Source organism: Lytechinus variegatus, chromosome 2 (assembly GCF_018143015.1).
Source record: "Lytechinus variegatus isolate NC3 chromosome 2, Lvar_3.0, whole genome shotgun sequence".
Lineage (NCBI taxonomy): Eukaryota > Metazoa > Echinodermata > Echinoidea > Temnopleuroida > Toxopneustidae > Lytechinus > Lytechinus variegatus.
Window position 1 is genome coordinate 74,194,269 of NC_054741.1, and position 16,506 is coordinate 74,210,774.

General features: G+C 37.4%; 1 protein-coding gene across 2 annotated transcripts in view; it reads right to left on the bottom strand.

Annotated features, from left to right (window-relative positions):
* The window catches only part of LOC121408993 (neurogenic locus notch homolog protein 2-like), a 43,494-nt gene that overhangs the window by 14,302 nt on the left and 12,686 nt on the right, over positions 1-16,506 (bottom strand). For both annotated transcript variants that reach the window (XM_041600757.1, XM_041600756.1), the window contains exons 3-6: positions 2,989-3,117; positions 2,268-2,422; positions 1,364-1,579; positions 159-234 (exon numbers count right to left, since the gene is read on the bottom strand). In XM_041600757.1, coding sequence (XP_041456691.1) covers positions 159-234; positions 1,364-1,579; positions 2,268-2,422; positions 2,989-3,117 — 576 coding nt within the window. The remainder of the gene's footprint in view (positions 1-158; positions 235-1,363; positions 1,580-2,267; positions 2,423-2,988; positions 3,118-16,506) is intronic.

Below are 16,506 nucleotides of genomic sequence, written 5' to 3' on the forward strand. Positions count from 1 at the left end.
ATTATCATAAGTACTAGTAATTGTATTCAATTCATATCATTTCATGTTTGTACTTAAGTATTATTCTGTTATTGTAAATTGTACACAAGTTTCTATTCAGCCTTTGGCTGCGAGGCATGTTTTAATAAACCATTATTGAATTGAATTATCATTGATACCTAGTGAAGCAGCAAGATGTATAGCTGTCCTCCCTTCTTTGTCTTTTATAGCAGCTGTAGCAGGACTCAGCAAGCTCTAAGAAAAAACAACAATTACAGTGTTGATTATATAATCAACTTTCCCAATATTACTGTCACTCAATTAAATAACATGCAGGGTTTTTTTTTAATAAAGTTACTTTAAATGAATTGTGGCTTGTTTCATAAATGAAAAACAATTATGGCAAATTTGTTGTTGTAGTAACTACCATGGCAACAGGACTTTGCAACCAACAAAATTAATGTTTTTCATCGTAGCTACCATAATGGAAGAGTTACCATATTTTAAGTCTTTATAGACAGGCCCCTGGGGTGGTATTTTGAAAATTGTCTTAACTTTTCTTGTAAGTCAGCAAGATAACAGCTAGCTAAAATTCTCTGAAATTGGTATTCTGAAAATTGTCTCTGTAAGGACCTCCCCTATTTTATCTCTGACACACATAATATTTGTCATCAACCAATCATTAAACTTTTTATGTGCTTCGGTCAACCAATAGAAGCGCCCCTTCTAAAAAAATATCAAGCGCATTGTTGACATGCGGCGTAATTTCCTTTGCGTCACCGACGCTTATGCCTGTACGCTGCTGTGCTAAAATTGGCTAAAATTCTCAGAGTCATATTTTCTCTGAAAAGATTCATCATCTCGAATGCCAATTTTCAGTTGCTGTAAAGTATACGAATCCATCATTGTAATGTCCTTGGAATGTCTCTTTTTGTAAAACATGATATCTTGCGGGATGCAGCAAGAAATTATTATTGCTGACCGAGAAATATTGCATTCAACATTAAGTTACAATAGCTCCCTACCTCTTGTAAATTTCCTTGTACTTTGCAAGGAACTTAAGAGAACGCAAAGATAAGAGAATTTTCAGAGTACCTTTTATCTCGATATGTTATCTTGCGCACAGAGATATATACGCCGTTTTTAACTTTACGTATCATTGTAACTCTGACGTCATAAGCGCTTAGTAAAATTTACAAGAAAAGATACAAGAGTTTTCAGAATACGGATTTTATTGTAATTCTAAAGATACAAGACATTTTCCTCTTAAGACAATTTTCAGAATATGGCCCCTGGTAAATAAGAATCATGACGTGCTTAATCACCCAGATCCAGACCCAGGCACAAACATTGAATTGAATCAGGTTTAGATTGTGTTACATACATCCAAACATTCCAGTGACTCTGATCTCTTCACAGACCAATGAATCCATGTCCTTCCGAGCAGGTCACGTTCTATCCCATCATCCTCTTCAACCTTGTGTTGACCTGAGGTTATAAGGTCAAAGTGTGTCTTATTGTCAACGTGACACGCCCACATGGCTGGTGTCAGTCCATCACAATCTCTGGGGCTTCTGTTCACATCAGCCTTTAATAGCATCTGGGAAGAAGGTGATAACAAGATGGTAATAATATCAAAAAGATCACAAGGGTAACTCATTTTGATTGAGAAATGTAACCCAACAAAATAATAATGATTATAGTAATTTCTCAAAGCAGGTAACAATGCAGACAATTCTAAAAATGCTTTACATAATGTGAAATGTAACAAATTTAAACAATGTAGCAAACGAACTTAAATCAGTAAATACAAATGTGGAAATAACCAGTAAGGGGGGAATTCTATAAATATTCAACATCTTTGAATGTCCAACGTCCCATTATCTTTAATTTTTATTTCACTATGATAATTTGGAGGCAAACCAGAGAAAAATTTCAGGAAGGTTCCGAACATATGGGGTTAGATTACAAGCTTTATAGAATTGCTGAAAGGAACAAGAAAATAGGAGAATAGCAAACATGATCCCAGTAGTTAGTTATCTATCACTATAAATATCTAGGAAGTGTTATGGCACTTTGGTAGCCAAATTGTTCTTCTCTCATGATGTTTGTTATCTCATCTCACTGATGGTTTGTCTCTCTGGTAAAATACATCTGAAAGCAATATATTAATAAAGCATAATGTCACATCCTATTTTTTGAACGAAACTCTGATAAATCAACCTCTTACACATATCCCTATCCCCTTCACATTGCATACTTCTTGTAACTGTATCCAGACTACTTACATCTAGACAATCAATGTCTGGTAGTAATGCAGCCCAATGTAAAGGTGCCCTTCCTATGTTATCCTGAGTCTCAGTATCAGCATCATGGGCTAGGAGTTTCTCTAACGCCTCCCAGTTCCCACCATGCACTGCAACATGACATGCTGTGTAGTTATCTACAGGGATTCATAAAAAATTGACTGCCATGATAAATGTGAACATAGTAAATATGTAGCATAATGCAATTTTGATTTGTTTGAATTCAAACTGTCCCATTCCTACTTCATTTGCTAATTCTAATATTTTTCATTCTGTTTTAGAATAATCCACAGAATTTTAGAAGTAACAAGGTTACATTGCTCAGAAGGCTAACATATTCTCACTCCAGGCTTCTATGGAATCGGTACAAATACAGACTTACTTTATTTCATATTGCCATGTAAATTGAAGCAATTTACATCACAAGAAACATATCACATGCGACAACACAAAATTAAAACTTAAAAAATGTATATACTCCTTTCACATTCTTTCCTTGATTTTTGCAATCTCCTTTTCAATATATTAATCTTATTTTTGTATCTTTACTTAGGACTTCCATACGTCAGGGTGAAGTTCCCCTTTGAATATTTAGGGATTAATCCCAAGGCTTATATTTTGAGCATTTCAAATTCCATTCAAAGAATCATACGCAACTTTTACAAATGGCTTTTCATTATGAAACACCCCAAATAACATTTACCTTTTGAGCGCACACTTGGATCAGCATGGGCTGTGAGTAGGACGTCCATACAATCTAGTTTATCATAATGAGCAGCATACATGACAGCATTCCTACCCAAGTCATCTGATGCATGTACACACATGGGTTCTATCAACAGAAATGAGATAAAAAGAAGCATGGGCATAATTAATGCATTGGTAAAACAAGATTTAGAGTGGTAATGATAGAGAGATTTATGAATTCTTATTGTTGCAATTTCATGACACATCATGTATGAACACTGAACAGGGGTCCTAATTAATGTTGTATCATATCAAATATTGAGACTGTGAAAAGGGCACTTAAAAAAAATTATAAAATGTTGCTTTACAGTAATTACACCACATGACTTTATTGGGTAAGCTGCTGAAATGAAAAACTACAACTTGAATCGAAATGATCATCTAAATCCAAGTTTAAAATCTGAGGCAATTTGGCGGATTTACAACATACATTATCTTTACAAAAACATATATGCAGAAATCACAAAATAAGCCAAAGAATATTACTGTTGTTGAGTTGAAGAGAAGCAATTCGAATGGAGATTAAAAATTGAAAAAATTCCTTGACACAAATTAGTTGACATGATCAAGGAATTGAAGGAAACCATTCCAGCAATGACATACATGTATGAAGATGGACGTACGATAATCATAAAAAAAACATCTATTTTTCTTTTTCTTTTTTGCAAGAAAGAAGCAGAGAAACACACTGGGAGAAAACAGATGAAATAATTCAAGGCTAGCATTCATATATGCACTTAATTTTCAAATAGATAGTATGTATACAAGGAGTAGTAGTATCTCAAAATCTGGTATTAATGTACAGTGTAAACCCCCTTGGATGTAACTTTGCACTCAACTGGTTGAGTTACAATCAAGCCCCTGTCCTCTCTCTCCCTAATTCAATAACTCAAATATTTCATTTTAAATTTGATTATAATGAAGTGCAATATGTTGCAGCAATGCAGTACCTATCAACGTGGAGATCATACACTGTGCAACTCTGAAGCCAAATATTGCCAGCAGAGATCTAAGTGAACACTACATTTCATATGGGCAAACTACATGTTCTGTGGTCATTTCTTTCTCTGAGGATTACAATTTTTCATATTCTTTGAAGCACTGATAAAAATATGAAGAGTAAATTCAACTGGAGGGTAATTTTTGTGTAATGATCATATCAATAACCTAGCATGATGGTGTGTGTACAAGCCCAGGCAATTTTTCTTTAATGTAAAAATAATAAACTACAAGAAGTGCATGATATTCATAACTACAGTCATTCTTCATGGGAAGAAATCCTTTTAGCATTTTTCTGATATTTTTTTCCTTAAATCTTGAAAGGGAATTGAATTACATTGCAGCACTTTATCAATGTCATAATCATAGCTCAACATTGAAAGCAAAACATGAATCCTTATAAGATACATGAAATCTACCTATGCAGATTTTCATTACAAATTGCTCCAATTTATTAACGAGATGGAATTCTCAATGATGTAAATTCATATAGAATGCTTTACACTGGAGTCAATTCTCTCAATGTATTTTTCATTCAAGAAAGTATGAACAAGGCAGCTTAAGTGCTTATTGAAATTCGTAATAAATCTTCTCTCGCAATCCCTTTTTTCAAGAGCAGTTACAAAGGTGTAACATGTATGGTATATCATGCAGCCACAAGTACTGTTACAATGGCTGTGGGTAATTAGGCGGTTTCAAACCGCCTCGATCACAAGAATCCCCGTTAAATTACGAGAACTTTTTAAGGCTAAAAAATACCCGTTAATTATTCCTGCATTCACACCGCCCCGAAACATATCCTTCGGGATAAGTTCCCGAAGTTAGGAGCATGCGCAGTATGGTCTGATAAGCAGGCAAGGCGCGAGATTCAAAATCACTAGCCCAGCAGCCACCCACGCCGCCGCGCCAAACGACACGCTGGGCTAAAAGTTCCCGTAATTTGCTTTCACATCGCCAAAATACCTGCGACCTTGGAAAAATCCCCACGAAAGTTCTCGTAATTTCGCCAAGTACCTACTATTTAGCGGGTATTTTCTTTCGGGGAAATTACGCGTAGTTTGCTTTCACATTACCAAAATACCTGGTATTTTCTGATCAGGGTAAATTTCCCGATCAGAGAATACCTGGAACTGGCGAACTTCGAGGCGGTCTGAAACCACCTATTGATGCCAGAATTGACTTCAGGTCTCGTAATCATCCAGAGTCCATTGATGATGAGCAAATGAAGTGTAATGAATATCATCAGTTTTCAGCTGGCACGATTGTTTACGCTGTTCCCCATGGAAATGACCGTGGCCAATCAATTCACGCTGGTTATGTTGGGAGAGCAATGGGAATGAGGAGTATGGGATAGAGGAATGAAAAAACAGTTCAATATTGGAGAGGTGAGCTCCATCGCTTCTTATCAGTCCAATATCTATTGCAGTATGCTTGGGAAAGCTTTTGTGTGGATTGATTAATCAAAAGCAATGACGTGCTGCATTGGAAAGTTCAGTCAGGCTAGAATAAAGCACAATCTTAACTTTACATCTAGATGCCAATACCAATAGTAAGGAAAATAAAATTTTAAAAAAGCAAACAAAAAAATTAATCTTTTTTAATTCCTTGTTTAATACGCTTCTATTCATTAAAGTTTATCATTATGGCAAATGAAAAACTTTCAAAGGTTTCCATGTTTTCTTTATAATAATTACATGTATACTTGATAGCACCTGTAGCAGGCCTAAGTTTTTTTGTTCATAAGAATTTATCACATGCATGACATATAAAAAATTGGCATCCATAATACTTTTGGATGGTCACATTTGCTCTATGGTGGCCGTACGGCGAGTCGAAAACAGCGGTTTTATTAATTTTAATTCAAACCACCTATATGTAGTTGGTACAAAAAACAAGTGGAATGCCTCTGGCCGTCTCACCTGCATCACGCGGTTCAATATAGCAGCAGTGCTGACTTTGAATACTACTCTAACTCGCACAAGATGTTCAGTGATACATGGTTACTCTTATGTCCACTTTTTATGAACGAGACCAATAAACTTACAGAGATATGATGGTTATTCAACAAAAACCCCAACATGGCCAAAGTTCATTGACCTTACATGACCTTTGACCTTGATCATGTGACCTGAAACTCGCACAGGATGTTCAGTGATACTTGATTACTCTTATGTACAAGTTTCATGAATCAGATCCATAAACTTTCAAAGTTTTGATGGTAATTCAACAGAACACCCAATTCGGCCAAAGTTCATTGACCTTTGACCTTGGTCATGTGACCTGAAACGCGCACAGGATGTTCAGTGATATTTGATTACTCATATGTCCAAGTTTAATGAACTAGACTAATAAACTTTCAAAGTTATGATGGTAATTCAACAGATACCCCCGATTCGGCCAAAGTTCATTGACCCTAAATGACCTTTGACCTTACTCATGAGACCTGAAACTTGCACAAAATATTCAGTGATGCTTGATTACTATTATGTCCAAGTTTCATGAATCAGATCCATAAACTTTCAAAGTTATGATGGGAATTCAACAGATATCCCCAATTCAGCCAAAGTTCATTGACCCTAAATGACCTTTGACCTTGGTCATGTGACGTGAAACTCATGCAGGATGTTCAGTGATACTTGATTAACCTTATGTCCAAGTTTCATGAACTAGGTCCATATATTTTCTAAGTTATGATGACATTTCAAAAACTTAACCTCAGGTTAAGATTTCGATGTTGATTCCTCCAACATGGTCTAAGTTCATTGACCCTAAATGACCTTTGACCTTGGTCATGTGACATGAAACTTTAATAGGATGTTCAGTAATACTTGATTAACCTTATGGCCAAGTTTCATGAACTAGGTCCATATACTTTCTAAGTTATGATGTCATTTCAAAAACTTAACCTCAGGTTAAGATTTGATGTTGACGCCGCCGCCGCCGCCGTCGGAAAAGCGGCGCCTATAGTCTCACTCTGCTTCGCAGGTGAGACAAAAATAAAAACGGCTGTTTTCGACTCGCTGTACGGCCGCCGTAAAGCAAATGTGACTGACCAAGGTATAAAACTCATTGGGGTATTTGGGAGGGGCTTCATGGGGACTAATAAAAAGACACTCAGAAGAGACAAAATTTGAACTTTAGACATTTTCAGTTGATAATGATTTTTAAGTAAAAATAAACTGGACTTGTTGACATTTAATTTCATGTAGGATTGTAGGGCTTACCTTGATAATAATCGACAAATATATATATACATGTATTTTGTAAATTTCACTATTCTAAACATATTCAGACATTTGTAGCATATCTGTGTTCTAAATAAAGACCTACATATAACAGGGTGCTACATAAGCACTTGCCCGATTGCCCGAGGTAAGTAAAAGAATCAGGCAAGTGTTTTGATGTAAAAACCAAAACTACTTGCCCGAATTGGGCAAGCAAAATTCACAGTAGAATGTCCAAAATTAGGCTCAATATGATATGATATTCAGATATTGACCCTAATTTTGGTCATGGCAGGCGAGATAAAATCACTTTGGACAAAGAAAAGCAACAAGGTACATGACTACATGTACATGTAGATCAGTTCATGTCGAAAGAGAGAAAAGGGTAAAAGTTTTACATGTAAATAACTATAAAACTTTCCTTTGAAGAGGTAAAAAAAATCTCTTCAAGGATTTTTTCGGGCAAGTGAAATAGATTTTTGGGCAAGTATATTCCAACTAGTTAAAAATTTACTTGCCCAATTTGGCAAGTGCTTATAAAAAGTTATGTAGCACCCTGATATAATTTTGGACCTCAACAATAACATTCTATAGAGCATCAGGGCTATGTACACTACTATCATCTCCAATCAACAATATCCCCCTGTAACCCACTGTCTACCATCTTACAATCATCTCTTGAGGACTGACACAAAGAACATAAGTGAATCCAGTCCTACATTATTGATTTCCCAAACACCATTGTTATGTATTTATAGCCTCTATCTCTCTATTCTTCATCAGATTAGAGCGCCAAGCACGGATGCACTGAACTCATAAGAAACACTCTTTATATAGCGGGATGGAAAATAGAGATTTGTTTGTTTGGGTAAAGAAGTTCGTTCGCCTTCTTCCATTGTTTACATTCCTTAAAGGTGTTGATTTCGTTTGCTAGTTTTTCTGGGCCAGGCTAGCGATTGGAATGTGGAAGTGAAAGAGGGCAAACTGACTGGGTTGCTAGGCGTTCAGGGCTAATAGAAGTCCATTGGAACTTCAGTTATTTTACTACTTTGCTTCTTATTCATGTTCTTCGGCTCGCTTGCATTCTTCAGTGATTAGAGAGAGAGAGAGAATGTGAACAGGTGTGGAAGCAAGGAGTGTTGGTAATTCCTTGGTGGAAGTGAGCTGTGAGTGGGAGTGGCTGAAGTGACAAGAGTCGCAAAAGAGGATTAATTGACTGAGAGAGTAGTTGGGGGAGTGGTCAAGAGAGTTACGTAAGTAGGAAGAATAATGGAAAGCCGAAGAACTTGAATTTGGAATCGAAGTACACAATAATTAAGTTCCGTTTTATATACTTACATTATAGGCGGATTAATTTCGCACATTACACCAAAGGTGATAGGGTCGATTTGGGGAAAGGCTTTTCTCGCCACGCGGTGTTTGACCCAGAAAGGGATAAAAAGGGAGTGATTAATTGCCAAGGGGCAGTTTTTCGTTCCCGATTTGTTTTGCCGCCGTAGGCCATGTCGGCTTAATTTTTGTCTGTCGTCGGTCGTCCAGCCCAGAGATGCGACATATATTATAATCCAGCTTGTAATCTGACTTTGATTTAGAATAAAACCTGATACACAACTTAACTTCATCGAACTTGTCATTCTTTGACTCCCGTCTTTTTTTTTGTACGTGGGCAGCGCAAGACGGTGGGCGGCCACCGGCCGTCTTGCAAAGCTGTGCCGCTACAAAATTGGTAGTACGGATGGGGTCGACCGTCATCTTCAGCATGTTCGGGGAACGTTTTAGTCCTTCAGTCTGGTTTTACGCATAAACACAATGTTTATCGGTCATTGAGATAAATTCAACAAGGAGAGCTTCACTTCATGTCACCGGTTCCGGCTTATTTTTTGTTCGAGGATGTGAATTATGATATTATTTTAACTTTAACGTTGGAGAGAGAAATTCAGCTGCAGGGGTTGGATTGAGCCCCCACATCGCCTGGGTTTTCGACGTTGGGACCTTACATGTGCCGTTGAGCTCAGGAGAAAGAACCCTTCGTCCTGGGACTCACGCGTGGCTGCATTGTAGCGAGGAGTCGAGGGACCTGTGAAAACCACTGCAAATAGACCTGACGGGGTAGCATAGCTGGTTTCCACTAAAACCCTCCGGATTAGTTGGTACCGACGAAGTCTGGTGATTTCACATTACACTGCGGTGAGAGGAGTCGTTTAACTGCGCGAGAATCGTCTTGGAAGGGGCTGTAAAGGAACTCAGCAGGGCGATTGCTTTTCCTTTGGTCGTCTCATGAGGATGGATTGAGGTTAGGTACTGAAGGCCGCAGGCGCTAGTCCGGCTCGGGGAGTTGGACGCTATCGAGGAGCTCCGAGACATCGTTCTTCCAACCAACGCTTCGACACGGCCCTTCATCTTCGTCATCGACGTGGTGTGGTAGACCCTGTCTTCGATATCTTCGACGGTGGAAGCTGGCACTGTCGTTTGGAAGCCGATAGCCTTGGCGAGTGAAGCAGCAGGAGTCGCTGGTATGTAATGAAGCCCTTGTTAAGATTTTTCCAGAACAGTCATTCACATTTAATGTAGACTCTCATATTACAAACTATAAGATATGCTTGAAATGTATCTGAAAAGATATGAACTCGTTATCTTCTCAACATGACGATGTGTTAAGATATGTGTGTAGCTATGCAGTTTGTTATTATGTCTGTTTTGCATTAGTGTGCATTGGGATCTGAAGGGGATAGCACAAATAAATTCTGCAAATACACCACTAGACAGAATAATAGTAAAAATCTAGATTTTGATAGTGTTCTTTGGCAACACGTGAAAATACATCTTCAGAAAATCTATATAGAATTTGCAGTCTTTTGTGCTTACCTTTATGTCAGACCCCCAATGTTTATTGTGGTCTGGACTTACACATGTCACAATTTTAACTAAATGTCTTTTTTCCTAGGTTCTGCGTCTGGTTCGATTGGTTACCTTTCTCTCCCAGAGTTAGATAGTAGACTATTATAACTGAAGGTTTATCGTAGTTGAGGTTGCATCTCCTTTCAGTAGTATTCACATATACATAGTAAAATTATGGCTGAAAAGTTAGTTGAAGATTTAGTAACCGGTTTAACCGGAGCATTACAAAGGTGTAGGTTTACCCCTAGTGATAGAAGTACCAGACTTGAGAGATTTTCTGGACAAGGTGGCATTTCCCTTACCGAATGGTTAGAAGAAATAGATCTTTATTGTGAACAATACCAAATCTCTGAAACTCAAAAAGTGCGGCATAATCAGAGCAAATTTGGAAGGTGCAGCACGTAAAAAAGTTGTTTTTCGGGGAAATAAGATACTAAAAGTATTATTGAACTATTTCAAAAACATTTTGGAAAGAAACAAACTGTGCAATCTTTGCAGCAAGCCTTTTATGAAATCCAATCGAAGTCTGGTGTTTCTGACCAAGAAAATTTGTTAGGGACCACTTTTTTAAATTTGTTTCCTTCCTTTTCGCCTGAACGACTCATTCAAATGCAGAAAATTGACCCAGAACTGAGATTTGTGTGGGAACGGTGGAGTGCGCACTGGAAACCGGGGGATGAATTTCCCGCACGTTTTTCAGAACCGGATAGTTTGAAACAATGGTTATATCAATGGTCTAATTTTACTGTTAAAGATGGAATATTAGGAAGGTTCTTGATCCTTTATTTGGTAATATATTTCAAATTTTACTCCCACAGTGTTTGCGTAAGAGTGTTTTAGTTGGATGTCATGATGAATGGAGACATCAAGGTAGAAATAAAACTCAACAATTAGCTAGGTCAAGAGTTTATTGGCCTGGCATGGCTCGTGATATAAAATTTTATGTTAAAAGATGTATTAAATGTGCTAAGGCAAAGGAGATGCAGCCTCGGGTAAGAACCCCAATGAGACATCTAATGGCATTTAGTCCATTGGAAATTATTGCTATTGATTTTGTTAAGTTAGATCCTGGTAAGGGAGGATTTGAGGATGTACTTGTTATTACAGATGTATATACGAAATTAGCTCAGGCAATCCCTTGTAGAAATCAACACGCCTCAACAGTAGCTAAAGCTCTACAAGAGCACTGGTTCACAAAGTATGGAATTCCAAATAGAATTCATAGTGATCAGGGACGTAATTTTGAGGGTCAGGTGATAAAAGAATTATGTAGGCTTTATGGTATACGTAAGACTCGTACAACACCATATCATCCTGAGGGTAATGCTCAGGCTGAAAGATTCAATGGGACTTTATTTGGCCTAATCAAATCGCTGGATCTGCGTGATAGACGTAGATGGCCTGAATTATTGCCTCATCTTGTCTACATGTACAACACCACCCCCCACGAAACTACGAGGGTTAGCCCTTTTGCTCTTATGTTTGGTAGGAAAGAGCGTATTCCTTTAGATAATTTGTTGGGTGTGTCTGATGTAGAATGGGAACAAGAATTTGTTATAGAACAAGCCGAGTTGGTTGAGAGGGCTCAAAAGGTTGTCAGAGAAAGGACCGACAAGTTAGCAGCCCGGAATAAGGCCCGAGCTGATGCAAATATCTCTGCAAGTCCCCCTCCCCTGGGCATAGGATCTCTTGTTTACTTAAGGAAGTGTGCTTTTAGTAAAAGACACAAGTTGGAGAATGTTTGTTTTGATGAATTATATGTTGATTGGATAAATCCTACTGAGGATATTTATCGTATCCGACCTATTAATGGAGGTAATCCAAAGATAGTGAATCGTAGGCTGGTAAGGAAAGTACCTTCTGAATCAGATGTGGTTGACCAAAATATGGAAGATTTTGGGTTATGAGAGAAGGAAAATCATTGTTAGCTACAAGGATTCCAGAAAATATTTTGAGGATGAATATGTTTTAGTACCAGAAAGAGTAACTACAGAAACAGTAGGGGAGAGTACTGGTCTAACCAGAGTACGGATGGGGGCGTACAAGTGGGCGTACCAGAGGCGGAACAAGTGTCGTCCAGATGAGATCTTAAAGACAAAATAAAGGCATTCATTCTAATCCATACAACTTACCTAAGTCTGTATTGGAAAAATAAAGTAATAAGTTAAACAATTAAAAATTTACCTTGGGTCTCTGGGCTGGACTCCGCCTTCAATTATTTATGACGATGACAGGTTTATTATTTGGACATAGCTTTGTGAAACAATTAGTAGGGAGTGGGGTAAGGAGCATGAATTTGGAAGTAGGTGGTAAATAACTAATATTGAGAAGTTTTGGAGAAGGGGGACTCAACTTTGAATGCTACATAATACAAATACATAGGGACATGTTCTGGGTTTGGGAGCACCGTTCCCTGCCGGATGCACCCCATCATATTCTTGATGGAGTGCATCTAACAGAGAGGGGGAAGGAACTATAAATACGTACCCTGCGTAGAATAGTAAGTTTTTGTCAGACACATTTTTGGATTTAATTATTTTTTTATTATTGTGGGATCAATGATGTACATCAGTGATTATGGGTTATATGTATGATTGCTTGGCTTTATTGATTGACTGGCCCAGTTTGGTTTGCCGACATGGATCATTTAATATATTTTGTGATATTAATTAATCTGTAAATATGTAATTATATTTGTCCTTATAGGAAAACTACATATCAGACGGCAGGATGGTGTCAAACGGAACTGGAGGAGGCATGGGATATCCACCTCTGATGGTAGTTTTGACATCATCCCAAAGTCTTGGTAAATGGTAGAAAACAGTAATGTTTGGGTTATTTTTTTTGTCCATGTAATAGGACTTGTAAAATTTGAACAAATGAAAAAAGGGATTTTTTTAAACAATTGTTTATCTTTTTAATGTGGAGGTTTACCCTAGAGGTGCACTATGTCATCTGTTTGGAAGCAAAGGATGAATTGTACATAAAAAAAAAAACACTGTAAAGTAATGATTCTGAAAGTATAACACATAAAATAGTAACTTTCAGAATAAGCGTCATTATTTGTAACCATAGCAGAGCGAGGTCTAACATGTGCATGCATGCTGTCCAATATCAAAATATTTACTGTTTATGATACATGTTCATGGTTGATATATAATGCCTGAAGTTGATTGTTCATGGTTTACAATTACAACCCATCCATTGATTAATGTTCAATTGATTAATAAACACTTTTACTAGGGCATTATACAAGTATGCTGATGCAAAAGATTTTTTTAGTATCATTTTGGACATGAAACATGCACTTGTTAACTAAGGTTATTTATAGTTTTTTTATAAGATGACCAGATTTACTGCTGTTGGTTTTTCATTTTGTAAGGTGGATACAGATACGGATATGGATAATTTTACTTTTCACATGTATCATTGCTATTATTACTACTGTACATGTATGTTTATGTACCTGTAGTATTTTGACGTAACTAGTTATGCATAAGAGGTATAATGAAGGTTTAATAGATGTTTAGAGGTTGAATTTGTAACTTAACCTTTTAATCCATTTTTTCAGGGGTCTGGAGTGTTTATCTTTGAAGGGGTGATGTCATCGATGAAGCAGCAGGAAGCTTGGGTCATCCACTTCCCAATGCCTATACGTTGACATTCCCCTGATAGAAGCTCTCCAAATCCTATTTTTAATTGAAGAAGGTACAGGTACAATGTATATACATGCAATCTATTTGCCAAAAAGGGAAGATTTTGAAAAAACAATATTTGGCATAAATATAGAACGATGTTGAAATGTTTATATTGTTTATGACAAATTGTGTCATGGATGGACGACCGTCAGTATCAACAAATCTTTTTTTTTCCTTATTTTTTTGCGATCTTATGGAACAGATCGATTCAGTAGGGGAGAGTTATAGCGGGATGGAAAATAGAGATTTGTTTGTTTGGGTAAAGAAGTTCGTTCGCCTTCTTCCATTGTTTACATTCCTTAAAGGTGTTGATTTCGTTTGCTAGTTTTTCTGGGCCAGGCTAGCGATTGGAATGTGGAAGTGAAAGAGGGCAAACTGACTGGGTTGCTAGGCGTTCAGGGCTAATAGAAGTCCATTGGAACTTCAGTTATTTTACTACTTTGCTTCTTATTCATGTTCTTCGGCTCGCTTGCATTCTTCAGTGATTAGAGAGAGAGAGAGAATGTGAACAGGTGTGGAAGCAAGGAGTGTTGGTAATTCCTTGGTGGAAGTGAGCTGTGAGTGGGAGTGGCTGAAGTGACAAGAGTCGCAAAAGAGGATTAATTGACTGAGAGAGTAGTTGGGGGAGTGGTCAAGAGAGTTACGTAAGTAGGAAGAATAATGGAAAGCCGAAGAACTTGAATTTGGAATCGAAGTACACAATAATTAAGTTCCGTTTTATATACTTACATTATAGGCGGATTAATTTCGCACATTACACCAAAGGTGATAGGGTCGATTTGGGGAAAGGCTTTTCTCGCCACGCGGTGTTTGACCCAGAAAGGGATAAAAAGGGAGTGATTAATTGCCAAGGGGCAGTTTTTCGTTCCCGATTTGTTTTGCCGCCGTAGGCCATGTCGGCTTAATTTTTGTCTGTCGTCGGTCGTCCAGCCCAGAGATGCGACATATATTATAATCCAGCTTGTAATCTGACTTTGATTTAGAATAAAACCTGATACACAACTTAACTTCATCGAACTTGTCATTCTTTGACTCCCGTCTTTTTTTTTGTACGTGGGCAGCGCAAGACGGTGGGCGGCCACCGGCCGTCTTGCAAAGCTGTGCCGCTACATTTACAAGGATGGCTTAATAGGTATTCACAGAACAAAGGCAAGAATCTTGAGGACTTTCTATCTCTCCAAACACCCCATGATAAAACTACCATATTTCATTTGGTCAAAGTTAGTCTTTTATGGTCTATTTGTTAATGTAGTAAAAAACAAATGACAGGATCATCAATTCAGAATTTCTGCTAGCATGATGATGCGTATTATTGATATTTCATCATTTCTTTTTTTAATCTGTCAAGAATGTAGGCCTACTTTGTAACTTTTTTCAAATTCCTTTAAAATAATTTTTGTCATTATGTTTGACGTCTGCAAACTACTATTAAGGGGGTGAGAAGGGGAAGGAGAGAGAGAGAGAGAGAGAAAAGAAAGAATGAGAGATGGAAAATAAATGAACTGAAGTAAGGGAAAGGAGCACAGGAAAAAGATTTTTTTAAAGATGCAGAAAAGGGAAAGGAGGGTCGGGATAGAAAGGAATAACGAGAAAGAGAAGGAAAGGGAAAGCAAGAGAGTAAAGGAAAGAAAGGGAACGGGGAGACAATGAGAAAGAAAGGTAAATGGAGACAGTAAAGAAAGGAAGGGAAATGAGAGAGAAAGAAAAGCAAAGGAAGGAAAGGAACATCGGAAAATGATGGGAAAAGAATGAAATACCAGGGAGGAAACACATGGAATAAAATGAGAGGAACAATCCTCCTTTCCTGATGCATTATACAAGGTAGGGTAGGCATAATTATATTGTGCATGCCACCAAAATTATGCCCCCCCCCCCCCGAAATCCTGAGTCTGCCACTGCTCCAAAATTCTTGCATCATTGCAGAGAACTTTACATTCACAAGACATGCTACTCCACTATTAGCATAACTGAAAACAACAAGTCATAAAAAACATATTTTTGTAGAGTTCAATCAACTTCAGAAATATAGGTGCTTTTAAATCTAGAAAGAATTAAATACCCTTTAACCTCAAGTCCTACCCTTTTATGGTCTGGATGTACATATAAGGAGAAAATTGAAGATCTACTGTACATACATGTATTTTCTGATCTTATTCTCTCCACCTTTTTTAATGTTTGAGAATACATGTATATATCATACTAGGAATCAACCTGAATTATTTCATTTATTTTCAATCTACTGATATTGATTCATAACAACCCCATAAATATGATGTACAGGTACTGGAAACTGATATTTGATAATATAGATTTCAACATCTATTATCACTTCTGAAACTTGTTTCAATTATTTTGAACAAATCAATACACCTCAATACACGCAGAAAGACTTCCTTTCTCATCACTGTCACTGCTCAGTCTATCAAGCTCATTTGCATAAGTACACTGTTACTGCAAATAGACAGCTAAACAAAAGTTGTAGACTTTCTTCATAAGGGATTCTGTGCCAGCTACTGCTACTGGTTTACACTGTAAGATAGGAATCGTGTTTACATAGCTGTCACAGTTATCAATTAAGCTGTGAAATACATCACACCTTTCAAAAACACCAGACTTAATGGGCTTTGCATTAATTTGATTCAAGTAACCCTGAAA